At 51.1% G+C, this 21,580-nt stretch overlaps 1 protein-coding gene across 2 annotated transcripts in view; it reads right to left on the minus strand.

The window, feature by feature from the left end:
- Window positions 1-801: 801 nt before the first annotated feature.
- VASH2 (vasohibin 2) overlaps window positions 802-21,580 on the minus strand; it is a 34,311-nt gene continuing 13,532 nt past the window's right edge. For both annotated transcript variants that reach the window (XM_037070978.1, XM_037070977.1), the window contains 3 exons: window positions 14,095-14,476; window positions 12,280-12,395; window positions 802-2,336 (listed from right to left, as the gene is read on the minus strand). In XM_037070978.1, the coding sequence (XP_036926873.1) occupies window positions 2,264-2,336; window positions 12,280-12,395; window positions 14,095-14,476 (571 nt within the window). In that variant the 3' untranslated portion in view covers window positions 802-2,263. The remainder of the gene's footprint in view (window positions 2,337-12,279; window positions 12,396-14,094; window positions 14,477-21,580) is intronic.

The following is a 21,580-nucleotide window of genomic DNA, read 5'->3' on the forward strand; positions in this document are numbered from 1 at the left end:
GGGACAGTACATAAGTAATGCTTGGAAAACCCTATTCCAAGCTCTTGGGGGATTGCAATGTTACAGGTAGTCTTCATATTGGGTATAATAAAGCTTCGGATTGATAAACAGAAGGTACAGATCTGTTTTCAGAATGAGAAGGAAACAATTCACCACCGTACGGGCTGCAGATGGGTTTGCCTTGTGAAGATACACAGAGATAACTCATTGTAAACACTGCTGACTGATAATACTATTCTTGAAGTGATTAACTTCAGAATCTTTAACTTATGCTATATTCTAATTTAGATGTGTATTTCCTTGTTCCTATCTATGTAAAAGACATTAGACTTCCTTTTTCCCCNCAAGCTCTTGGGGGATTGCAATGTTACAGGTAGTCTTCATATTGGGTATAATAAAGCTTCGGATTGATAAACAGAAGGTACAGATCTGTTTTCAGAATGAGAAGGAAACAATTCACCACCGTACAGGCTGCAGATGGGTTTGCCTTGTGAAGATACACAGAGATAACTCATTGTAAACACTGCTGACTGATAATACGATTCTTGAAGTGATTAACTTCAGAATCTTTAACTTATGCTATATTCTAATTTAGATGTGTATTTCCTTGTTCCTGTCTATGTAAAAGACATTAGACTTCCTTTTTCCCCCCAAGAAACCAACACTGTCCAGTAATGACATCGATTTTTAGGGTAAAGTGAGTTCATGTCACACCGCTAAAGGAGGGATGCAGTCCTTTCTCTCTCCGTCACTCACCCTCAGAGGTGCAGAATCGGAATGAGCAGATTCCCACTTTTTTTTATCCTTTCCTAAAATTACCACCAGTCAAAGAAAGTCAGAGGGGAAGACTGAGACTGAAGTAACACTTTTGTTGACTAGGAAACTTCACTTCAATGTCTTTTGGTCTCATGAGTTGCCATGGTTACTAAGATAGACAAAATAGAAGCTGTGTTCTTGATAGTGATAACGTGCAGACTTGGGATGATGCTGGAGTTATTCTTCGTGGTCTGCAGCCAGAAGTGACCCTGGCACTGCCGTGTGCGGGCCAGACCGTCACGCCGAGCGGCCGTGGCCCGAGTCACGCTGTAAGGTGTAACACTGGACCTGAAGACTTCACCGCTTAAGAAAGGCCCCGTGCTTCTCTCATTCACTGCATTCTTCAATACCAGTTCCTAAACACCACGAAGTCGTACCGAAAAGCAAGGTGCTGGGAAGTAATCACATCGAGCCCAATTTGGTCTTAATATAAGACATCAAAACACATCTCTAACAGCAGCGAGTCCTTCAGAATCAAGGCCCGTCTCAGAGTTTAAAAATCCGGTGAAATGTGAACGGAAAGATTTTCTGTTTCTCAAGACCTGCAGTCTCACTCCCGGCCTCTCTGCCTTTCCCAGTTGTGTTATTATCAGGGGTAATCGTCATACCAGTAAGTTTTTCTAATCCTGCATGACTCCCTTCTCCTTTTTGCAAGAGCCTGCAAAATTTAAATGTGAGTGACAGAACGCAGACTAGCTTCCGAACGTGCTTGCTTTGTTTTGTTTTGAAAGAACAAAGACTCCTGTCAGTGGTGCTTGGAGAAAGATTACGAAAGTTAACTCCTGAAAATGATTTCCCGTATTGCCAGAAGAATTTCAGTGCTTTTTAGCAAAACACTTGCATATAATACCTTAAATCTCAACACATGTATGCACCAGCAAAGAATTCCAAACTCTGTGGAGATCCCCAGGGGAAATACCGGGGAAGCAATACAAATAGAATATAAAAAACCAAAACACTATTAAGTTTGCATATCTGATGTCAAGATGCTGAGGTAATATTGACAGCTTTAAAAAAAAAACCACCATTCTTTGCCTGTGTTATTGCTGCAGAAAACATTAATACTGATCGAGTTACCTTACTCCATCCAGTGGGAGGGAGGGTTTCATGAACACGTCCATGGTGAGGGGTGATGTGGAGAGCCAGTAAAAGAATGTAAAATGTAAGTGGAAAAACACAGAACTACACCGATGATATTATCCTTTCTCTCTGGAGGGAGGGAGACAGTCCAACCCCAGTGGGGTGCATGACTTCAGCCTCTTCGTGGTTTCCCCTTCATGAATTTTTTTTACATTGTTACCACCCACTCAGATTCTGTTTCCAAGTGAATCCTTAAACATCAAACTCATGAGTCCTTAATAAATAGTTGCAGTTCCCCCTGACGTCGCTGGGTAAAGTGCGGAGAGAAGCACCACAGAAGCCCTCGTGCTGGCTGGTATGGCTTTGCCTAAATTCGGATCTGATAGCCCACTTCATTCAGAGTGCTGAGATCGGCCCCCTTCTTCTCCGGCAGAGCAGGCCTGTGGGTGAAAGGCAGGTGGTGGGCAGAGGGGAGGGGACAGAGAGAAATTCAGTGTCTCCAGGGGCCGCCTTGACTCAGCTCTCCTAACCCTGTGATGCTTGCCCTGCCCCAGCCACCAGCCGCAGCTCCCAGCGCTGCCTCTTGTTCGAAAGCCCACCTTTTGCAGGTTTTAGGCAACATTTTAACAGGCTTTTTTTTTCAATCCAGAGTTCATACAAATGTACGGGTTCCTGAATGAGTTTGTTCAGCTTTCGGCCTGAATTTGGTCACGCTGTAACTTGTGAACCTTGAAAGGGGCTAAAGTGTCCCATGCATTACAGTCGAACTAACAATCTGAGCCAAATTCCCCCAGAACCTTGGCTTCCTGGCGTTGGTGCCCAGAGGGAAGCCAGCAGCTATGAGCCACCCCAGGTGGTTCAGCCTCACTGCGGAGTCCCGGCTGTTTGAGAGACCGCCACCACTCCAGACGGGAATGTGCATAATCGAGGGGAACCTTTGACAGCACATCGTGGAAAAAGCGTGTTACCGACCAAAATCACTCAGTGGCAAAATCTCTCTGTGCCCTAAGGTACTTTCCAGTACACAGCTACACCTAAGCACTTACGCGTCTTCCCCTCCTCCGTGTGACCGACGTGGAGAAAACTTAGTAATGAAAAGCTCACTTTTGCAAAGATTAAGATCGAAGAGCTCATAGGTAATCCTTGCTAAAGCAAGGATTAAATGAGAGACACTTCCTGTAACAATTCAAATATGATTTCCACACTCTCTCTCCTAACATTGTATTTCTTAGCCCAATATGAGTTACACTTGTTTTTAGCCAATGTTTTTAATGCTGTGTCTGACAGAACCTATCCATTGCACCTCATCATCCACTCTCCCCTTCTTCCTTAGTAAGGACACCCCTGATTTCTAGCTGGGGGCAGAGCTGCCTGGAATACAAACCCCATTTCACAGGCTCCCTGAAGCTGGGGACAGTCTTGGACTAAGTTGTAGCCAATGAGACTGAAGTATGTGGCCGTCAGTTACCGGGACACCTGTGCAGAAGACAACCGGCATGTGCCCTTCCATCTCTTTCTTTCCGTTTCCTGTCTTCCCTGAGGAAGTGACAGCGGGGCTGGGCCCTCCGGCTGGCACACTGCAGAGGCAGAGAGCAGTCAAGCTCACGCCACCAGCTCCGCTGCGCTGCTTCTACATTGCAGTGAATCACAGGTAAGCCACGGGTAAGCTGCAACCTCCCCTTCCCCGCAGTCAAAGCCAATCCTAGCTGGTACCATTTCCCTCCATTAATTCACTAACCAGATGGTAACTCAGACACACACTTAACAGAGGAGAAAACAGAGGCAACCAAAGTTAGGGAGCTTGCTCAAAGCAGAGTCACATGGCTAGCGAGTGGTAGAGCCAGAGGCTGTCCCCCGAATCCAGAGTCCATGTCCTTGACCCTGTGCAAACTGCCCCGTCCGTCCGCACCCCACACAAAGCCTAGTCACCTGAGAGCATGACACCACAGCCACTCCTGCCTCCGCACCTTGGCCATGGAATGCCCTGTCATGTGTCCTCCTGTCCTCCCTTCAAGGGCCGACCCAAAGGCCCCTTCTGCCATGAGCAATTTTCTGACTTCCCACAGCCTCTCCTTCAGTACGTCTGTTCAAGAATCCTACAGGTTCATAAGCCTGGGGCCTGCCTTGGAGACAGTGACTGACTTTAGAGCAGCACCAAGTAAATTCATCTGTGAATCCCCACGGCTGGATACCCCGAAACTCTCAATAAACTTTGGTCGAGTTCTCACTAACATGCAAATGGCTGATATGTTACCTTTACCAGGGGATATTTTTATTTTAACAGAGACAAAGTCCTAAGCCAGGAATTCAAGTCACCGTGACAACATTCTAAGAATTCATGAGTAGGAAGAAAATTGTCTTTTCCCATATAGGAGAGTGCCTTACCTTCGAAAGCCACTTGGGGAGGAGCATGTCGGCTCAGCAAGCTCAGTGTGGCCCTGCAGTGGCGGTGGTGTGAGGGCTTCCAAAGGGAAGGGATGAGGTTGTCTCTTCCCTCTGTGTCCTCACCCCACTCCCTCCCCACAGGTACCCAGCACCTAGTGGGGGGTGGGAGGAGGCTAATACTGGCAGGAAATGCATTAAAATGAGATTGCTGGCCAACCGCCTGGAAGATGAAACCCTTCTCCTTTCCAGCCACACCAGCTGCCATTTCCCAGCCTGGCGAGGGGTAGAAGTGGGTTGTCACCGCATGCCACCCGCCTGTGCGCCCAGCCAGACATGCTGCGCAGTCCTCACCAGCTCCTCTCACGAGCAGAGCTGAGTGAGCTGTTGGGTGGGGAGAGGCCTCTTCCAAGGGCTCCCCTGGCTGGAATTAGAATATTGCAAGCGGGGTTATTTTTAAGAAATGCGAGCACCAGGATGATGACTCAGCCGGGTCTGCCCTTGCCCAGAACCTCTCATCGGATCCACAGCTATTATTTTAGACTGAATAATGTACTTCTCCAAACCCCTCCCTGGTCCAAACAAGGAAAAGAAATCAACCAATTTTCCTTTTGAAAGGTTCTCAGGCCACCTTCTGTTTTTACGAGAAGAGGGGTCAGGGACTTTAGGTTTTCTTTGCACACTTTGTGGAAGGACAGAAGGACACATGAGTGGGCAACCCCAGCTGCACCTGTTGTCACTCAACGTATCAAGGGAAAACTGAGGTGACTGCTGGACAGCCGGGTCCCAAGTTGACCCTGAACCCCAGTGTCAGGCTGCAGACCGGGGTCAGGAGGAGGCAGGTCAGGGAGGAGGTGCAGGGGGTCCGCAGAGAAGGAAGTACGTGCAGTCTTCGCCCCTGCTGCCTGCACCCTGATAGCTGGGGCAGAGTGTACCCTCTCCTATGTGTGGCACGTCCAGGCTGTCACACGCCCTGAGGCGGCCCCAGTGCCCATGAGGAAGAGCTTCCACTGGATCGGATGCTGACGTCAGGGAAGCCACAGGAAGCCTCAGAACAGGACAGTGGTGGCAGCATGGTGAGGACCCACTGGGGATAAGAGTACACCCTTGAACACACAAGTTGGCGCGTGCCTGTGTGAGGCTGGGTTTGGGACAAGAAGCACTAAAGGGAAGTAAAGCCTCTGGGGTTCCCCTACCCCCTCAGTCCCTCTTCTGTACCTCTGACTAAGGGACTAAAGGCCGAGTAGGGGCCTTTCGTCCCCTCACATCTCAGCACCTGCCGCCCTCTGCCAGGCTGCCCGGGAGGGCGGGTCAGAGACCCCGAGTGGCAGCAGGGGAGCGAGGCTCCTGAGACCTGCTTGCTACCTACTCGTTCACAGGAACTTATTTAGCAACACTTTGTGCTAAGAACCTTCTAGGTCTTGGAGTTACCTAGACCAATAGCACATCCTGCTCCCAGTGGAGCCAATATCCATTCCCTTTCTCCCGATGCAAATCTACCCCGTGCTTGTCCCCTTCACGTGTGAGACACTTTCAGGGACAGAGCCATCTGTGTCCACTCAGGGCTGCCCGAGGGGAGGCACAGGCCACCAGGCAGTCCACCCATGCTTTTTCCTCCTGTCTCCCCTGAGGTCACAAGCCCTTAGCGTGGCGGCGTGCGTGTGCCCACATTGTACACACACTCGCCCTCGCACTCAGACACGCGTTGGTTGCCTTCTTTGTGGACTCAGGATTCTAGGAGGGGACATACGGCAAAGGTGCAACTGTAACCTTAACCTTAGTCTGTGAAGGATGTGGATCAGATTAAATCAGGGTCATGAGGGCCCAGCATTTAACTGGAGACCCCAGGCCCTCCTCTCTCGTCTAGTCTGGCAGGGATCAGGTCAGGCCAGGCCCGGAGGCAGGCCTCCCCCGGAGGAACGCCGGGATGGGGGACCGGTTCCTCCACACCTGCCACCCTCATTCAAAGCTACTCCTGCTCCTCACTCACATTCCTTACTTTCCAGGCCTGCAGCCCCCACGGCGGGCAGCTGACCGGGCAGACAGCTGGAGCTGCTATGTCAACGGGCCTCAGCCAAGGCAGATCTGGCTCTGAAGGGACTCTCCAGCCCTTCGCCCTCTCCTTTAAGCCTTCTCCAGGCAGGAGGCTCTGGCCAGAGACCAGGAGCCGTAGGCTCTTGAGGTTCCAGGGCGTGGTTTCCTTTCTGTGACAGAGGTCCTCTCTAGGAGCCCCAACCCTGTCTAGCTGTCTACAGTAATCAGCTCTGGACATCCCTGGGCTCACTCCCCCTGCCTAAGGCAGTCTCCCCTGATAAGGCCATCGAGCCATCTTGTTTTTCTCTGCAGATCCCCGAGGACCCTGGACCACAAGAAATCCCACAGGGAGCTAAGCCAGGCAATCCTCAGAGTTGCTAACCACCTTCTCTGGGCTTCTGGGAAGAAACCCCACATCATCTTGGAGGTTCTACTTTCCTGTCCATAGCCTTTCTAGTCAGTTGCTCTCTCTGTTCCCCTCTGCCTTCCATGCTAACAAAGTTTTCTCCTTCCTACTCTTGGGGATATTGTTTCTCTTGGGATTTAAAGAGGATGACTTCTTGGGCCCCGTTCAACACATTATCAGTGTGATTAGACCATGGAAACAAACTGATTCTCCATGACTGCATTAAAGAGCACCACCCCTGGCCCTCAGTCAACCAGATGCCTGGAGACATCTTCCCGATCCTTCACGACAGGACAGAGCAGGAGTTCCATGGTCCAGCCCCTGGCCCGGCAGTGAAAGGAGACCTCATCTCAAAGTGGGGCGCATTGACCTCTGCAGCTCTGATGGTCTCCAGCAGGGTGGGCAAACCCCACCTGAGCCAGGACCCACCAGAGACTGTGACACTGTGATTTATGGTAGGGAATATTCAGTCTGGTCTTCATCGCCGTTTTCTGCCCAGAGCTCCTAAAACCCTCGGGATTTCCTGAGTGATCAGAGCACTAGACACACCTTATGTAGCAATGTGGTGACTCTGGGTGGGCTCCTGGGTGGGGGACGGTCCTCAGAAAGGCCGAGCCATGATTAGAAGCTTGGAATTTTTCAGCCCCACCCCTCATTCTCTGAGAAGAGGTAAGGACTGAAAATGGAGTTAACGATAAATCGTGCCTCCCACAAAAACCCCCAAAGTACAGGGGTCCAAGAGCTTCCCGGCTGGCGAACAACATCCACATTGGGAGAGTGCCACGCCCACCTCCACGGGGACAGAACCTCCTACACCTGGGACCTCTCACCCTCTTCTCCTGGCCGGTCATCTGCATCCTTCATCACATCCTTTCATAAACTGGTAGGCGTGTGTTCTCTGAGTTCGGTGAGCCAGTCCAGCCAATTAATTGGAGCTGCCCCTCTGAATGACAGCTGATAGGTCAGAAGCACTAGTGACAACTGCAGTGGCATCTGTGGCGTGTGTGCTGAGGGAGGCAGCTTACAGGACCGAGTCCTTGGCTTATGGGACCAAACCCTACCTCCTGGTAGACAGTGTCAGCATTGAGCTCAACTGTGGGACACCCAGCTGGTGTCACAGGGAATGGCGTGGTGTGGGGAAGACCACCCAGCGGGTCACCAGCAGCGTCGGAAGTGAAGTGCTCTGCGCAAGCAGAGAAGGAGACACACAGGAGGGGAACACAGAAGGAAAGAACCATGAGGTCTGTCCCCCCACGGAAGGAAATAAACTGTTCCCCCCCCCCACAGAGCGAGATGACAAAGAAGGCAAATCAACAAGGGGAAAAAGAATTATGAGGAGCAAAGAGGCGTGGAGGAGGGACGGAGGAAAAAGGAGCCGGACCTGGGGGAGAAGACAGGTTCTCATGCGTCTTCAGGGACTCTTGCCCCAATTCAGAAGACGGTTCCACATGGTCACCCCGACTGGCACGAGCCGCTGTCATGCTAAACTAACACAGGCAGTCCAGCCAGAAAGCCACCGTCCCCTCACCCCTGCTCTCCCAGGTTAAGGTCACAGGCAGCAGGCACAGGGCCGTGCACTGTCAGAGTTGGAAAGGACCCCAGAGAACATTTGGGGTTCTCAGTGGGGGTGCTGCGGCATTTTAGATGGACTGGTTCTTTACTGGGGAGGCTGGTCTTAGCGCGGCAGGACATTTACCTGGTACCCCGAGCCCTAGTGGGGAGCACCCTCTTCTCTTCCTTTCCTACTACACTTCTAACCCTGCCCCCCACCCCGAGGGTGCCCTGGCCCAGGTTGAGAACCCCTGTGGCGCACCTCAGTAAAGGAAGAGCTGCAAGGGGACCGAGGCCCAGAACTGTGAAGACGGACGTGGAAGTGAGTTCACAGAAGACCTTTAAAACGAGGGTCTCAACCTCCACCTCCCCGCCTCATCCAGAACCACAGGAGACAACTCGCCCGTTCTGCGCAGAAGGTGCTTCAAAGGCTCCCCGGGGGAGCAGGGCGTGAGACGGGACGCGTGGGCGGAGAGCGGGGGACTCCGGTTCCCTCTTGAGGCTTTGTCTCAGCTGACACTAGTGAAGCCATTGCCGCGTGCCCTCCCACTCAGCTGACTCCTCTGTCAACCCAGTGACACTGATCCTCCCTTCCAGAAGGATTAGTCAGACAAGTGCAAACATGGAGAGGCATGCAGGGCTGGAAGTAGCTCCAGCGGCAGGGGGGAGGGAGGGGGAGGGGGAAAGCCACTAAAATTACCCACACGCAGATGGGCCGGGACCCCACAGCTGAGGGGCCTCTTGCCTGTTATAGCATTTTCCACCCTCTGGGCCAACACATTTAGAAATGACTTGGTGGCCTTATGTCATGCTGCAATAATAACTCAGGGACAGAGTCACCAAACCCTACTGAGGTCCTGACCAGTCTACAGCAGAGTTCCCAGAGTTGGCAGAGTTATTGGGTCGGAACCAAATTTGTCGCTGTCTCGTTTCCTCGCCCAAGGCAAGATCACCTGGAGGAAAGCCTGCTGGGTGAAGGCCCTGAGTAGAAGTTGCTTTTCTCCAGACCCATCTCGAGGAACCAGGGTTTCAGGGTTCTGGTGTGTGGCCATGGCAGGATAAGGGGTAAGGCTTGGCCTGGGGGAAAAGTGAGGACCGGCTTCCTCTGTCAGGCCCCCAGGAGAATGAGAAGTTGGGCTCCTCTCAAAGGTACTTCAGTGGGGCCCAACCAAGGAGGCCAGGCCAAGGTCCCACCCTCTGGCTTCCCCTAAGCCACCTCATTATCTAGAAGTCCAAGCGGGACTAGGCTCATCTGCCCCTCATCTTGACCTTCTGTTATTTGGAAAGGCCGACCCCCGACCCCCATCAGCTCTCCCACTCTGACTGTTCCAACACTGGGTCTCCAAGCGTGGTCCCTGGACCAACCCCTTCAGCCTCACTTGGGAACTGGTCAGGACAGCACGTTCTCAGGCCCCACCCAGATCTGCGGAATCAGAAACGCTGGGGGAGGCGTCGGGCAATGTTTTCACAAGCCCTGCGGATGATCCTCGGCTTGCTCAAGTGTGAGGACAGGGTTGTAGGACCCTTCTCTCTACCCTCCACCCTTTCTTCATTGGATACTGACAACCGGCCCTCTCTTCCTCACTCCTGCAGGATGCCTCGGACCCCCTCCCCGGCACTGGCAGGATGGTCCACCCACTTCTACCCCCTCATCCACCTCAGACCCTCGTTGCCCCACTCCCTGGGCTCCGAGCCTCTCGGCTGTCCTCCACAGGCACCTGCATACCCTTCACCGCCTGCTCCAGCCCCGCTCTCTGACTAGTCCTTTCCAGCCCCCTGTTCGGATTCTCTTTCTCCGGCCTGTTCAGGGCCTCGACATCCCTTCTTTCTTTCTTTCCTCAAACACCTGTCCAGGCATCGTTTCAATCCTTGCTTCTATGCAGATAGTTCTGATATCATTACCTCTGTTCCCCAGCTTCCTCAAACTCCATGCCTGCATTTCCGGCAGCTTCCGGGACACTCCTCCTGGAGACCTACGAAGCACCTCACATCCACAGTCCAAACTCAGAGACACCTTCTTCCTCCACTTTCCTCACAGCACCGCCACCACCCAGCTTGTCACCCTGACTGTTGTCTGCACAGCCAATGTCTAAGATCTTACTGGCTTTACCACCCCTGGTCCCCCGAGGTCCCTTCTTCTGGTTATAAACTTGACATGCCAGGCACTGCAAAGATCTCATGGGTCTGAGTAAAATGGATCCAACAGGAATCGCCTTCCAAGCCAACGCTGCCATCCACCCTGTGACTAAATCCACCAGGTGGAAAGCTCCGGACCTGAGCCCGGGAGGGAAGAGCAGGCTTCGTGGACTGCTCGACATTTGCTGAGGCCTTCCTAAGGGAAGGCCTCAGCCCCCTCTGGGCAGAACGGATAATAAATCAGATTAGAAGGCCCTCTCCCTGCTTCATGGGCAATCCGATTCCTATTTCTGGGTCACTCGCTCTATGCTAAGTGACCCTCTGGGGAGGGTTTTCATGTTCATAGTCCTCTGAGACAACTGCTACTTTGTTAGTGAAAGCAAGGAAGGGATGTTTGAATCAGAAAGGAGACCTAGGGTTATGGTCAGGGTCAAGGGTCAATGGTGATGGTCAGCCTCAGGGGCAGGATTAGGGTCAGAGGCCATGGGAAAGAGGTTTAAAGCCATCCTGCTCCCTACACGGACACACTTCTGCTGACACCATCCTGGTCTCCAGCCCCCCTTGCTGTAGGACCCCCCAACCCTCCCACTTTGCCATTTCCCTCCTTTCAAATCCTGGACTCCAGCCGCCTTAGCCAAGACCGTCCTGGCTGCAGGTGCAGAGCCCTGGGCCTGGCGGTGGGAAGTGGAACGGAGACAAACAGGGGCACTTCCTTGGCACTGACAATACTTTGTCCTGTCCTGTTCTTCCAAGGACAGAACCACGCCGCTCTCCCCCACCTCCTTCCCAGAGTCCAGAGAGCAGAGTTCTGGCCCCGGATCCATCATTGACAGCTACAGACTCACTTCAAATAACAAACTGTTTTTGTGTCTGGGTTTCTCCACTGAAGAATGAAAACTGTGAAACTCAGCCAGCTTACCCTACTGCACTGAGGTACCAGTAATACCACGTGTGCGTAAAAGCAGTGCATCATTAACTCATCGTTCCCATGACACCTTCCAACTTGCTCCTGACAATACCTGGCGAGATAGGCAGGGAAAGCAGTTTTATCCCGTAGTCGGATGTGGAAAGGAAGGCTCTGAAAGGGTCTGCTCAGGCCACAGGCTAACGTGCCACAGAGCGAGGTCTCAACCCAGCCTTCCACGCACTGTGCCACAGGGTCCCAGCACGGTGAGAACCTCGTGGGGCACAGCATGCCACTGTTACTAATAAAAGCACTATTTTTTTCCCAGTGTAGTTATGGTCCAAATAGTCTAGGCACCCTCAGCACCTCCGACCTGTCATTTCTGCAGTGGGACATTCTGATCTAAGACGCAGGCGTGGAATCACTAGCCTCGGGGCTAAAGCAAGGGACGGCGGAGTCAGCCAAGGAAGAGGGTGAGCCCGTGGGTGTTTCTGATGCCACCGCCCACGGAGGCCGGCCACACTCTCTGCTGGGTAGAGAGGGCCTGAGGTTTTAGGAAAGTTCATCAACTCCAACAGTCCCATTGGGGGGGAGGGGAGAGAACTTACACCCAGAAGGATGACATGCTTCAGGTCCCACAGCTCCTCAGAAGCTGAACTGGATGCAGACCCAGCACCCCAATTCTAAGTCCAGTGTTCCTCCCATTCTGCCAGGATTTGGGGCTCCTCTCCATTTCACACAGTCTGGGGCCTAACCCTCCCACTGAGTCTATGGCTGACAGTCAGTAGAGTGAGAGTAATGGGGAGCCGGGCATGGTGGGTCCTTTCCCATAACAGATGTCCCAGGAATGAGGGCGGCCCTCTCAGACATCACTGTTTGGTTCCCATGCCAAGCCCAGGCCACACTTTGTCCCCAGGGCCAGGGCAACCCCACAAATGTGTGTCTTGGGCCTTGAGGAAATGCTACTCACGACTTGTCTCGCCTGCCGAGCCGTCTCGGGGGGCTTGCCTGTCTCCGTCGGGGGGACAAGGATTTTCCTCGGCTTCTTACTTGGGTTGGAGAGTGGGCACTTGCAGGTTTCAGGATCTGAAGGCAACATGGGGAGTTACCACACTGGCTTCTAACGGCCCCTGTTCTCAAGTCTTCCTACAGCGCAGCCCACTCAGGATCCACCCCCGTGACAAGGCCCCGAGCTGGGAGACTTCCAGGAGGAGCTCAGGAGAAAGTCTGAGACACAGACATGCCTCTCTCACCCTGCGCACTGGCGAGAAGCGAAGCTACCATGTCCCTGGGGAATGTGATTCCACTACGGCCCCCTCCCCATGGCAGTGCAGGGAGAGAGCAGCAGAGCCCAGTGCCCAGGCCTCCTGGGCTGCACTTCATTGTCCAGCGAGTTCCTCTCCGGTGAAGGCAAAGTCCCATCTGCACCGCCCCAGAAATCAGCTCCTTCTTCCTCTGCCTCTCCATCCCCCAGACATGCAGAGTGGTTTCAGTGTGTCAAGACTCTGCATTCCAGGTCCCACAGAGTGGAGATGACAAATGCCCGTGCACTAAACATGACCAGGGCTGAACTTGGATAATCCCTTTTCCCTGTGGTCCTCGGTGCCTGCATAGGCTTTCTCTCAGTGACTCCGAAAGCCCTAGAGGGACACGGACAAGCAGGCATTGTGTCACATTGGAAGTGACACGGTAGAAGGAAGAAGGGCTTATGAGTCTAGTTAACTTTATCATAAAGCCAGCACAGGCCCTGGCTGGTGTAGCTCAATGGATTGAGCTCGAGCCTGTGAACCACACAATCGCGGTTCGATTCCCAGTCAGGGCACATGCCTGGGTTGCAGGCCAGTTCCCAGCAGGGGACTCACGAGAGGCAACCATACATTGATGTTTCTCTCCTTCTCTCCTTCCTTTCCTCTCTAAAGATAAATAAATAAAATCCTTAAAAAAATAAATAAATAAATAAATAAATAAAGCCAGCACAGTGCTTACGCCTTTGTTGGCTACTATGGCATCAGAGTAGAATTTTTTGCCAAGGGGCTTTGCTACTTATCAAGCAAAGCAGAGATACGATGTGACTTTGAAATAGGTTATAAAGCCAGGTGACCCACCCACTCGTCCTGGTTTTCCCAGGACTTTCCTGCTTTTAGCACTGACAATCTCATAGCCTGGGAAACCCTTTGGTTTCAGGGAAATTAGGATGATTGACCACTCTCTTACAAAGGCAAAACAGCCCTAGCAGGTGTGACTCCGCGAATTGAGTGCTGGCCTGTGAATGAAAGGTTCTCTGGTTCAATTCCCAGACAGGGCACATGCCTGGGTTGGGGGCCAGGTCCCCAGTAGGGGGTGCACAAGAGGCAACCACACATTGGTGTTTCTCCCCCTCTCTTTCTCCTTCCCTTCCTCTCTCTAAAAATAAATAAAATCTTTTTTTTAAAAGGCAGAACAGGACAAAAATACCTAGAGCCTTAGGATAGAAGGACTAACATTTTAGACTAATTTCAGAGAAGGAACTGTGGACCAAGACATTACTTTAACTATAACACCTAAGTTGACTTTGGCTCTGGTTTTTGAAGTACATATGCAAAGAGAGACTTTAACCGTCCGTGTCAAATAGCAAATGACTTACCTTCTTTGTTTTAATAGGGTGGCTACCAAGCAAGGTAACCTCAAGAAACTTTTGAGCATCCCAGAAATGTGGGGCATGGGACAAGATGGGGGTAGGGAGATGGAGACAGGCAGAGAGAGGAAGAGCTCTCTCGCATCACACGCTTGCCTTCCCAGCACCTACCTTCATCCTCATGTCCCTGGCATATTTCTCCAGCTCCTTCCTTATGTCAGCCCTCAACATCTTTGAGACATTGAGGACCAGCTGCTTCCACTCAATAGGCTGGAAGCTATGAGGTTCATGGGGGACATACAGCCCAATCTTGACCTTCTTGACTGTGTGCAGGTATTTCTTGTAGGAGTCTTCAAAGTCAAAGATAAGGTCACTCAGAGTCCGAAAGGTCAGCGGCTTGTCCATCAGCTCCGCCCTTCGGCTCATGCCCAGGGAGCCATAGTGGCCATTGCAATAAATCCCCAGCACAACATGGTGAAAGTAGTTTCCTGAGAAGTAGGTTTTAAAGCTGATGGGGAATCGCTCGATGGAAGGCTGTCCATTGGTTAAGTAGCTTAGATCGTCTGAGTCAAGGAAGAGGAAGGAGGCCTTGAAAATTCCCAGAGCTGGGACTCCCAGGAAGGAAAAGTGTCCCCTGGGTCATACAGCCCATGCCTCTGCCTCTGAGGGGGCCCACACCCCACCTTTCCAGACTAATCCTGTTTAAAGGAGTCCCTCAATATCTTTGAGTACCTACTACGTGGTGTGCCAAAACCAGATTAATATGGGACAAAGAGAAAAAACTTGCCATCTTCTTTAGTATTTAATAATACTAATTTAACAATAAGCAAGACTTCCAGCCAAAATGGAGGTGTATGTAGATACACTGTGCCTCCTCGCACAACCAAAAGAAGGACAACAACAAATTTAAAAACAAAAAACTACTACAACTGCCAGAGAATTGAACTGTATGCAAGTCCAACAACCAATGAGTTAAAGAAGACACACTCACCCAGACCAGTAGGAGGGGTGGAGACAGGTGGCCGAGCAGAGAGAACTAACAGCAAGGTAGTGTGGCTGGCAGACCAAGCAAAAGTGGGCAGTCACACATCTGTATGTGGATAAACTGGGAGGAACAACTGGGGAGCAGGACAGACCATACAACCCAGGGCTCTAGTGTGGGGAAATAAAGGCTCAAAGCCTCTTACTGTAAACACCTGTGGGGGCTGAGGCAACAGCAGGAGAAACTTCCACTCTCACAAGAGAGTTCATTGGTGAGACCCACACAGTCCCAGAACACAAACATACCTACCCACCCGGGAATCAGCACCAGAAGGACCCAATTTACTTGTGGAAAGTGGGAGAAGTGACTGACAGCAGAGAGCACAGCAAGCACCATTGTTCCCTCATGGAACCCTCCCCTACATACAGCATCACAACGCAGTGACGTGTTGCCCTGCCCTGGAGAACACCTAAAGCTCCGCCCCTTACTATGCAACACGTGTGCTGAGACCAAAAAAAAAGGGCCCAAATGAAAGAACAGATCAAAAGTCCAGAAAAAAATACAACTAAGCAACAAAGAGATAGCCAACCTATTGGATGCAGAGTTCAAAACACTGGTAATCAGGATGCTCACAGAATTGGATGAGTATGGTCCAAAATAGAAGAAAAAGTGAAGGCTATGAAAAGTGAAATAAAGGGAAATATATAGGGAGCCAACATTGACAGAAGGGACACCAGGACTCAAATCCATAGTTTGGACCAGAAAGAAGAAATAAACATTCAACCAAAACAGAATGAAGAAACAAGAATTCAAAAAAAAAAAAGAAGAGAGGCTTAGGAACCTCCAGGACAACCTTAAATGTTCCACCATCCAAATCACAGGGGTGCCAGAAGGAGAAGAGGAACAGCAAGAAATTAAAAACTCATTTGAAAACATAATGAAGGAGAAAATCCCCAATAGGGCAAAGGAAATAGACTTCCAGGCATTCCAGGAAGTCCAGGAAGCTCAGTCCCAAAGAAGTTGGACCCAAGGAAGCACACACCAAGGCACATTATAGTTACAGTACCCAAGATTAAAGAGAAGGAGATAATCTTAAAAGCAGGAAGAGAAAAGGACACAGTTATCTACACAGGAGTTTCCACAAGACTGTCAGCCAATTTCCCAAAAGAAACCTAGCATGCAATAAGGGGCTGGAAAGAAGTATTCAAAGTCATGAAAGGCAAGGACCTACATCAAGATTGCTCTATCCAACAGAGCTATCCTTTAGAATGGAAGGACAGATAAAGTGCTTCCCAGATAAGGTCAAGTTAAAGAGGTTCATCATCACCAACCCCTTATTATATGAAATGTAAAAGGGACTTATCTACGGAAAATGACGAAGGTAAAAAACACGAACAGTAAAATGACAACAAACTCACAACTATCAACAACTGAACCTAAAAAAACAAAAACAAAAATAAAAGAGAACTAAGCAAATGACTAAAACAAGAATAGAATCACAGAAATGGAGATCACATGGATGGTTATCAAGGGGGGGAGGGGAAGAATGGGGGGAAAGGTACAGGGAATAAGAAGCATAAACGGTAGGTAGAAAATAGATAGGGGGAGGTTAAGAAGAGTATAGAAAATGTAGAAGCCAAAGAACTTATACATATGACCCAAGAACATGAACTAAGGGGAGGGGAATGTGGGTGGGAGGGGATAAGCAAGATGAAGGGGAATAAAACGGGGGGATGAAACAACTGTAATAGCATAATCAACAAAATACATTTAAAAAAACAATAACAAGGTACTTTTCCTGCCTCAATTTTCTACAGGGGATGATATGCTTTTAAAGAGATTTTTAGGCAGCCCTGACTAGTATGGCTCAGTTAGCTAGGCGTCATCCCGCAAAGGTCACCAGTTCAATTCCTGGTCAGGGCACATGCCTGGGTTGCAGGTTCAGTCCCTGGTCAGGGTGCATTTGAGAGGCAACTGATTGATGTTTCTTTTTCACATCAATTTTTCTCTCCCTCTCTTTTCCCTTCCCTTCCCCGCTCTCTAAAAATACATAAATAAACATCTTTTTGTAAAAAAATAAAGATTTTTTTTATTCATTTGGAATGATGTTCTCAGACATTAACTCTGGCCGGAGTACGTGGGGCAGCCCAGGAATTGAAGGCCCCTGCAATGTTCACGGGAGAAACGACAACCAGAATCAAGGCAGAATCAAAGGGTGCTAATCCAGGTGTCCTTAAGAGAAAGGGGCCGATAGGACTCAGCCTACAGGCCTGAGGTCAGCCTCGTCCTCTGCCTTGAATTTAATCAGAGAGCACTCCTGTCTATAAAAGTGCTTTCTCTTCACTTCATCATGTGTGATTAACTGGCAGTCAGAAGTGAAACCACATCCTTCTGAGTCCTCTTACATAAATTCTTTCTTGTTTCCTGGGGCAAGTTCTCTGGGCTGGCATAAGGGCATTCCTTAGCTGTTTAAGTCATTGTAACACACACTTACTGAGTGAGTACCTCCTGGCCAAACAGACTGCTGGGCAGGGCTGTGGGGCCCTTCTCTGGACGTCTGGTGGGGAGAGAGACTCAAAACGGACACAGTCGGGTCAGAACAGTAATTCCTCAAAAAATTAGACTTACTATATGATCTAGCAATTCCACTCCTGGGTCCGTATGCAAAAGAATTAAAAGCAGGAGCTAGGCCCTGGCTGGTGTAGCTCAGTGAATTGAGCACGGGCCTGTGAAGCAAAGGGTGGCCGGTTCGATTCCCGGTCAGGGCACATGCCTGGGTTGCAGGCCAGGTCCCCAGTAGGGGACACATGAGAGGCAGCCACACATTAATGTTTCTCTCTCACTCTTTCTCCTTCCCTTCCCCTTTCTCTAAAAATAAATATGTTTAAAAAATAAAAATATTTTAAATACATACATACATACATAAAAGCAGGGGCTAGAATGGACATCTGCACATCCACGTTCACAGCAGCATTACCCACAACAGCCCAAAGATGGAAACAACCCAAGCGTCCATGGACAGATGAATGGATAAACACCCGGGGTATACACACACAATGGAATGCTGTCCAGCCTTTAAGAAGGAGATAATTCTAACACATGTTTCGTCATGAACAAATCTGGAGAACATTATGCTAAGTGAAATGAGCCAGTCAGAAAAGGACAATCTCTGAGTAATTCCACTTTGTGAGGCACCTGGAGTAGTCAAACCCATACGAAAGAGACAGAGGTAGAACCATGGTTGCCAAGGGCTGGGTGCTGGGGGTGAGGGGGTTAGTGTTTCGTGAGTGCGCCATTTTGGCTGGGGAGGAGGCGGTGGTTCCGGAGATGGATGGTGGCGACGGCTGCACAGAAATGTGGATGTTCTCGGTGCCACTCAACTGTCCCCTTTTGTCACGCTGTGTGCCTTCAACTTACACAGTCCTACCCTGGCCGGTGTGGCTCAGTTGGTTGTCCCATAAACCAAAAGGTCACGGGTTTGACCTCCAGTCAGGGCCCCTGGCTGGGTTGTGGGTTCCATTCCCGGACAGGGCACATTCGGGAGGCAACCAACAGAGGTTTCTCTCTTGCATCAACATTTCTCACCCCCTGTCCCTCCCTCCCTTCCTCTCTCTAAAATCAATAAGTATGTCCATAGGTGAGGATAAAAGCAAGCAAACAAATTTGCACAGTCCTGTACGCCAATTATATCTCGACTAAAAGAAGAACCTAAAATGTGATGTTTGCTGTAAGAGACAAGCCAGAGATCTTAGGGAGAGCAGCAGAGAAGAGGCGCCAAAATTAGTCGTATGGGACAGAGTCAGCCATGCGGACAAGTGGGGATCAGACGGGAGAAACCACCGGTGTCACCTGTCACACATCACTGAGCACTAGGATGTGTCCCATCATTATGGCCATTAGTAAAGCCTTGGATCTTGGAACAACTGGGACCAGGGGGGAGCAGTCAAGGAAGTGTGGGTGGGTGGGGGGGTGGGGGGTGGGAATTCTCTTCTAGGGAAGAGAAAACGGCAGGGGCCCCAAACCCTGGAAGATGTGCCCAGCATCCAGCCTGCTGGGGATACGCCTGACATGCCTCTGCTAATGAACCTGTTACTTAAATAAACCATAGGGCTTTAGTATCATAATTAAGCCCCACCAGGGTCAGCAAGGGCCCCCGAGGAGCTGCCATCCCTCAATACTAATTGGACCCCGAGGTCTGCCACTCGGGCAAGGGTGTGAAAGTGTGCACGTGCACAGGATGAAGACGGTGGCTCTTTGTGAATGAACCTTGGACTCTGCGCTAACGACACAAGAGAAAACAAGGAAGGACACGGGCTTCTAAGAAGCAGCGGCAGGTTTCCCAGAACCAGTGGGCACGGGGTGGGGGGCTGCGGAGGCACAGACGGATGGCCCTTGTCAGGACCTTCCCTACGCCCAAGAGCAGAGCAGGCCACCGGGACGAGGACACAGAGCAAAGAGCAAAGATAAAGATGCTGTAACTTTCAGAATTCGGGTCTGCGTTTCTTGTGTGTCCAGGAGTCAAATTTCCCTGAGTTGGGCCGTGTGAGCCCAATTTCTGCACCCTCCCCATTCTTTCCTGAAATGTCACACCAGGAAGGACAAAGGAAAACCAGGAGTGCACTACCCTCGGATTTGGACGGGCCTGGAAGCTGGCCACGGGCCTATCCCCACAATCCTAAAAGTCTGCAGGTAACTCCTGTAACTTAAAGTAAGGCCGGAATTTCTGAACTGGCACAGGGACAAGACTGTTGTGTCCATGAGTGCTATAAAGCAAGTGGCCTCTGTCCAGGTGCGCTCAGACATCCGTCAGCAGACGTCTGAAGTGACTAGGCCACCCAGCGAGGGGCCTGCGCTTGTGATCCCCCCCGCTCTGATCTCCACCAGCAAATTCCGACAATTGTTCAGCCCCATTAAAGTTGCAGGAGGCTCTGCCCAACAGCTGCCCTGAGCCCTGGGCCATCTGCCGCCCCCACCCATCGTGGTCCTGCCTTCCCTCTGGGTTCCGGAGGGTGCACACGTTCCATCCCAGTGAGGAGCAGGGAGGAGGTCTGACTGAAGGGCTGGGGAGGGGCTTCGTAAGGCTCAAGTTTCCATTTTTGAAATGCCAGCCTGGGCACCTGTGGACTCTCACGTTTCAGATCAGGCCTGCCATTGCGCTGCAGACTCCAGTGGGGCAGACGTTCCCCGTCCCCTAAAAACGCCCAGGGGACCCAAAAGCAGCCAAGACCTGTCCCACTGTCCTGCCCACCCTTCCACTGATTTTCATGTCTCCTCTCCTGGTTTTTCTTCTACCTCTGGAGCTGTCCTTCTTATCGGGTCATTTATGGGCTCTTTGGGTCAATTAGACCAAAAACAGTGAGATTGCATCCTTGATCCTTTTCTCTTCCAGCTCCACGAACAGTATCTGTCACCCCCTAAACACACGGCTCCCAAGCTTGTGTTTCCAGCTCAGATCCTCTCCTGAGCTCTGGACTCCAAATACCCCGCCCAACATCCCACAAGTACCTCAAGTTCAACCTGCCCAAGTCTGAACCCCAATCCCCATCAGTCTGATCCTCTTCTTTATGTCCTTCCCTTGGACTGTGGCAATATGATCCAATCGTCTGATTTTTCAAACCGGAAAGGGGACTCACCTCCTCCTTCCCCCGACTCCTCACATCTCCTCACAGCACAAGTGTCGATGACACTCCCAGCGCCCGCCCTCACCTTCACTGCTGCCGGCTTAGTTCACATCCGCACTGAGGTGTCTTCTCACCTTTCCGTCATCCCCATCCCTCCAGGCCTTCCTGCACAGACCGTCACTGATCCCTCCCTTCCCAGCCTCCACACCCCACTGGCCCCCGAGACCTGTCGAGTCTACCTCTTTCATAGGTCTAGAAACTGCCCCTCAAATCCCTTCCCATTGCCGGGACCACGGTGCAAGCCTCACCATGTTCCTGATGGGGCAGCTCCTACCTGGGTCTGCAGCCCCAGCCCCAGCCTTCTCCGGGCTGCCCCCAATCTGCCCAGGGAATGACCTTGCTGAGACGCACATCTGGTCACGGCACACCTCTGCTCCAGAGTTTTTAACTGGGCTGCCCACTGTCTTTCTGGGAAAGGTCACACTTTCCAGCACAGCGCCCAAGGGCCTAACCGGCCTTACCTGGGCCATCTTTGAAGCCCACGCCTTGCCACATTCCCTTGGTCACAGGCCTTTCTAGCCATCACCCCAAAGGACTGGGAGTCCCTTTGTTCTTCCACCAGATCACGTTCCCGCCATCACCACTAACACGTGGGTGCCATCACGGTTTTCTGGGCTGCACTCAGCCTCGAATCGAGGAGTCTGGTGGAAAGTGGAACCGGAAGTGTGGGACAGACCAGACCTTGGTGTCGGCTCTATGTCCCGTGGAGCCAGGACGCTACACCGTTACGTGGTCTCCTCCACAGTCTACTCGTAGACTCTTCCCCGGAGATGGGGTTGGAGGGTCCCCCCTTCCTCTTGATGCCTTTCCCATTGCAATGCCAAATGAATGCAAAAACAAAACAAAACACAAAACAATGATACGCCCTGGCCAAGTTGGGCCAAGGTGGCCAAGTAGCTCAGTTGGTTAGAGGATTACTTACATACACCAAGGTCATGGGTCAAATTCCCCGACTGAGCACATACAAGAATCAACCAACGAAAGCCTAATAAAT

This window comes from Sturnira hondurensis, unplaced genomic scaffold (genome assembly GCF_014824575.4).
Source record: "Sturnira hondurensis isolate 20B ecotype Veracruz unplaced genomic scaffold, ASM1482457v3 Scaffold0019216, whole genome shotgun sequence".
Classification (NCBI taxonomy): domain Eukaryota; kingdom Metazoa; phylum Chordata; class Mammalia; order Chiroptera; family Phyllostomidae; genus Sturnira; species Sturnira hondurensis.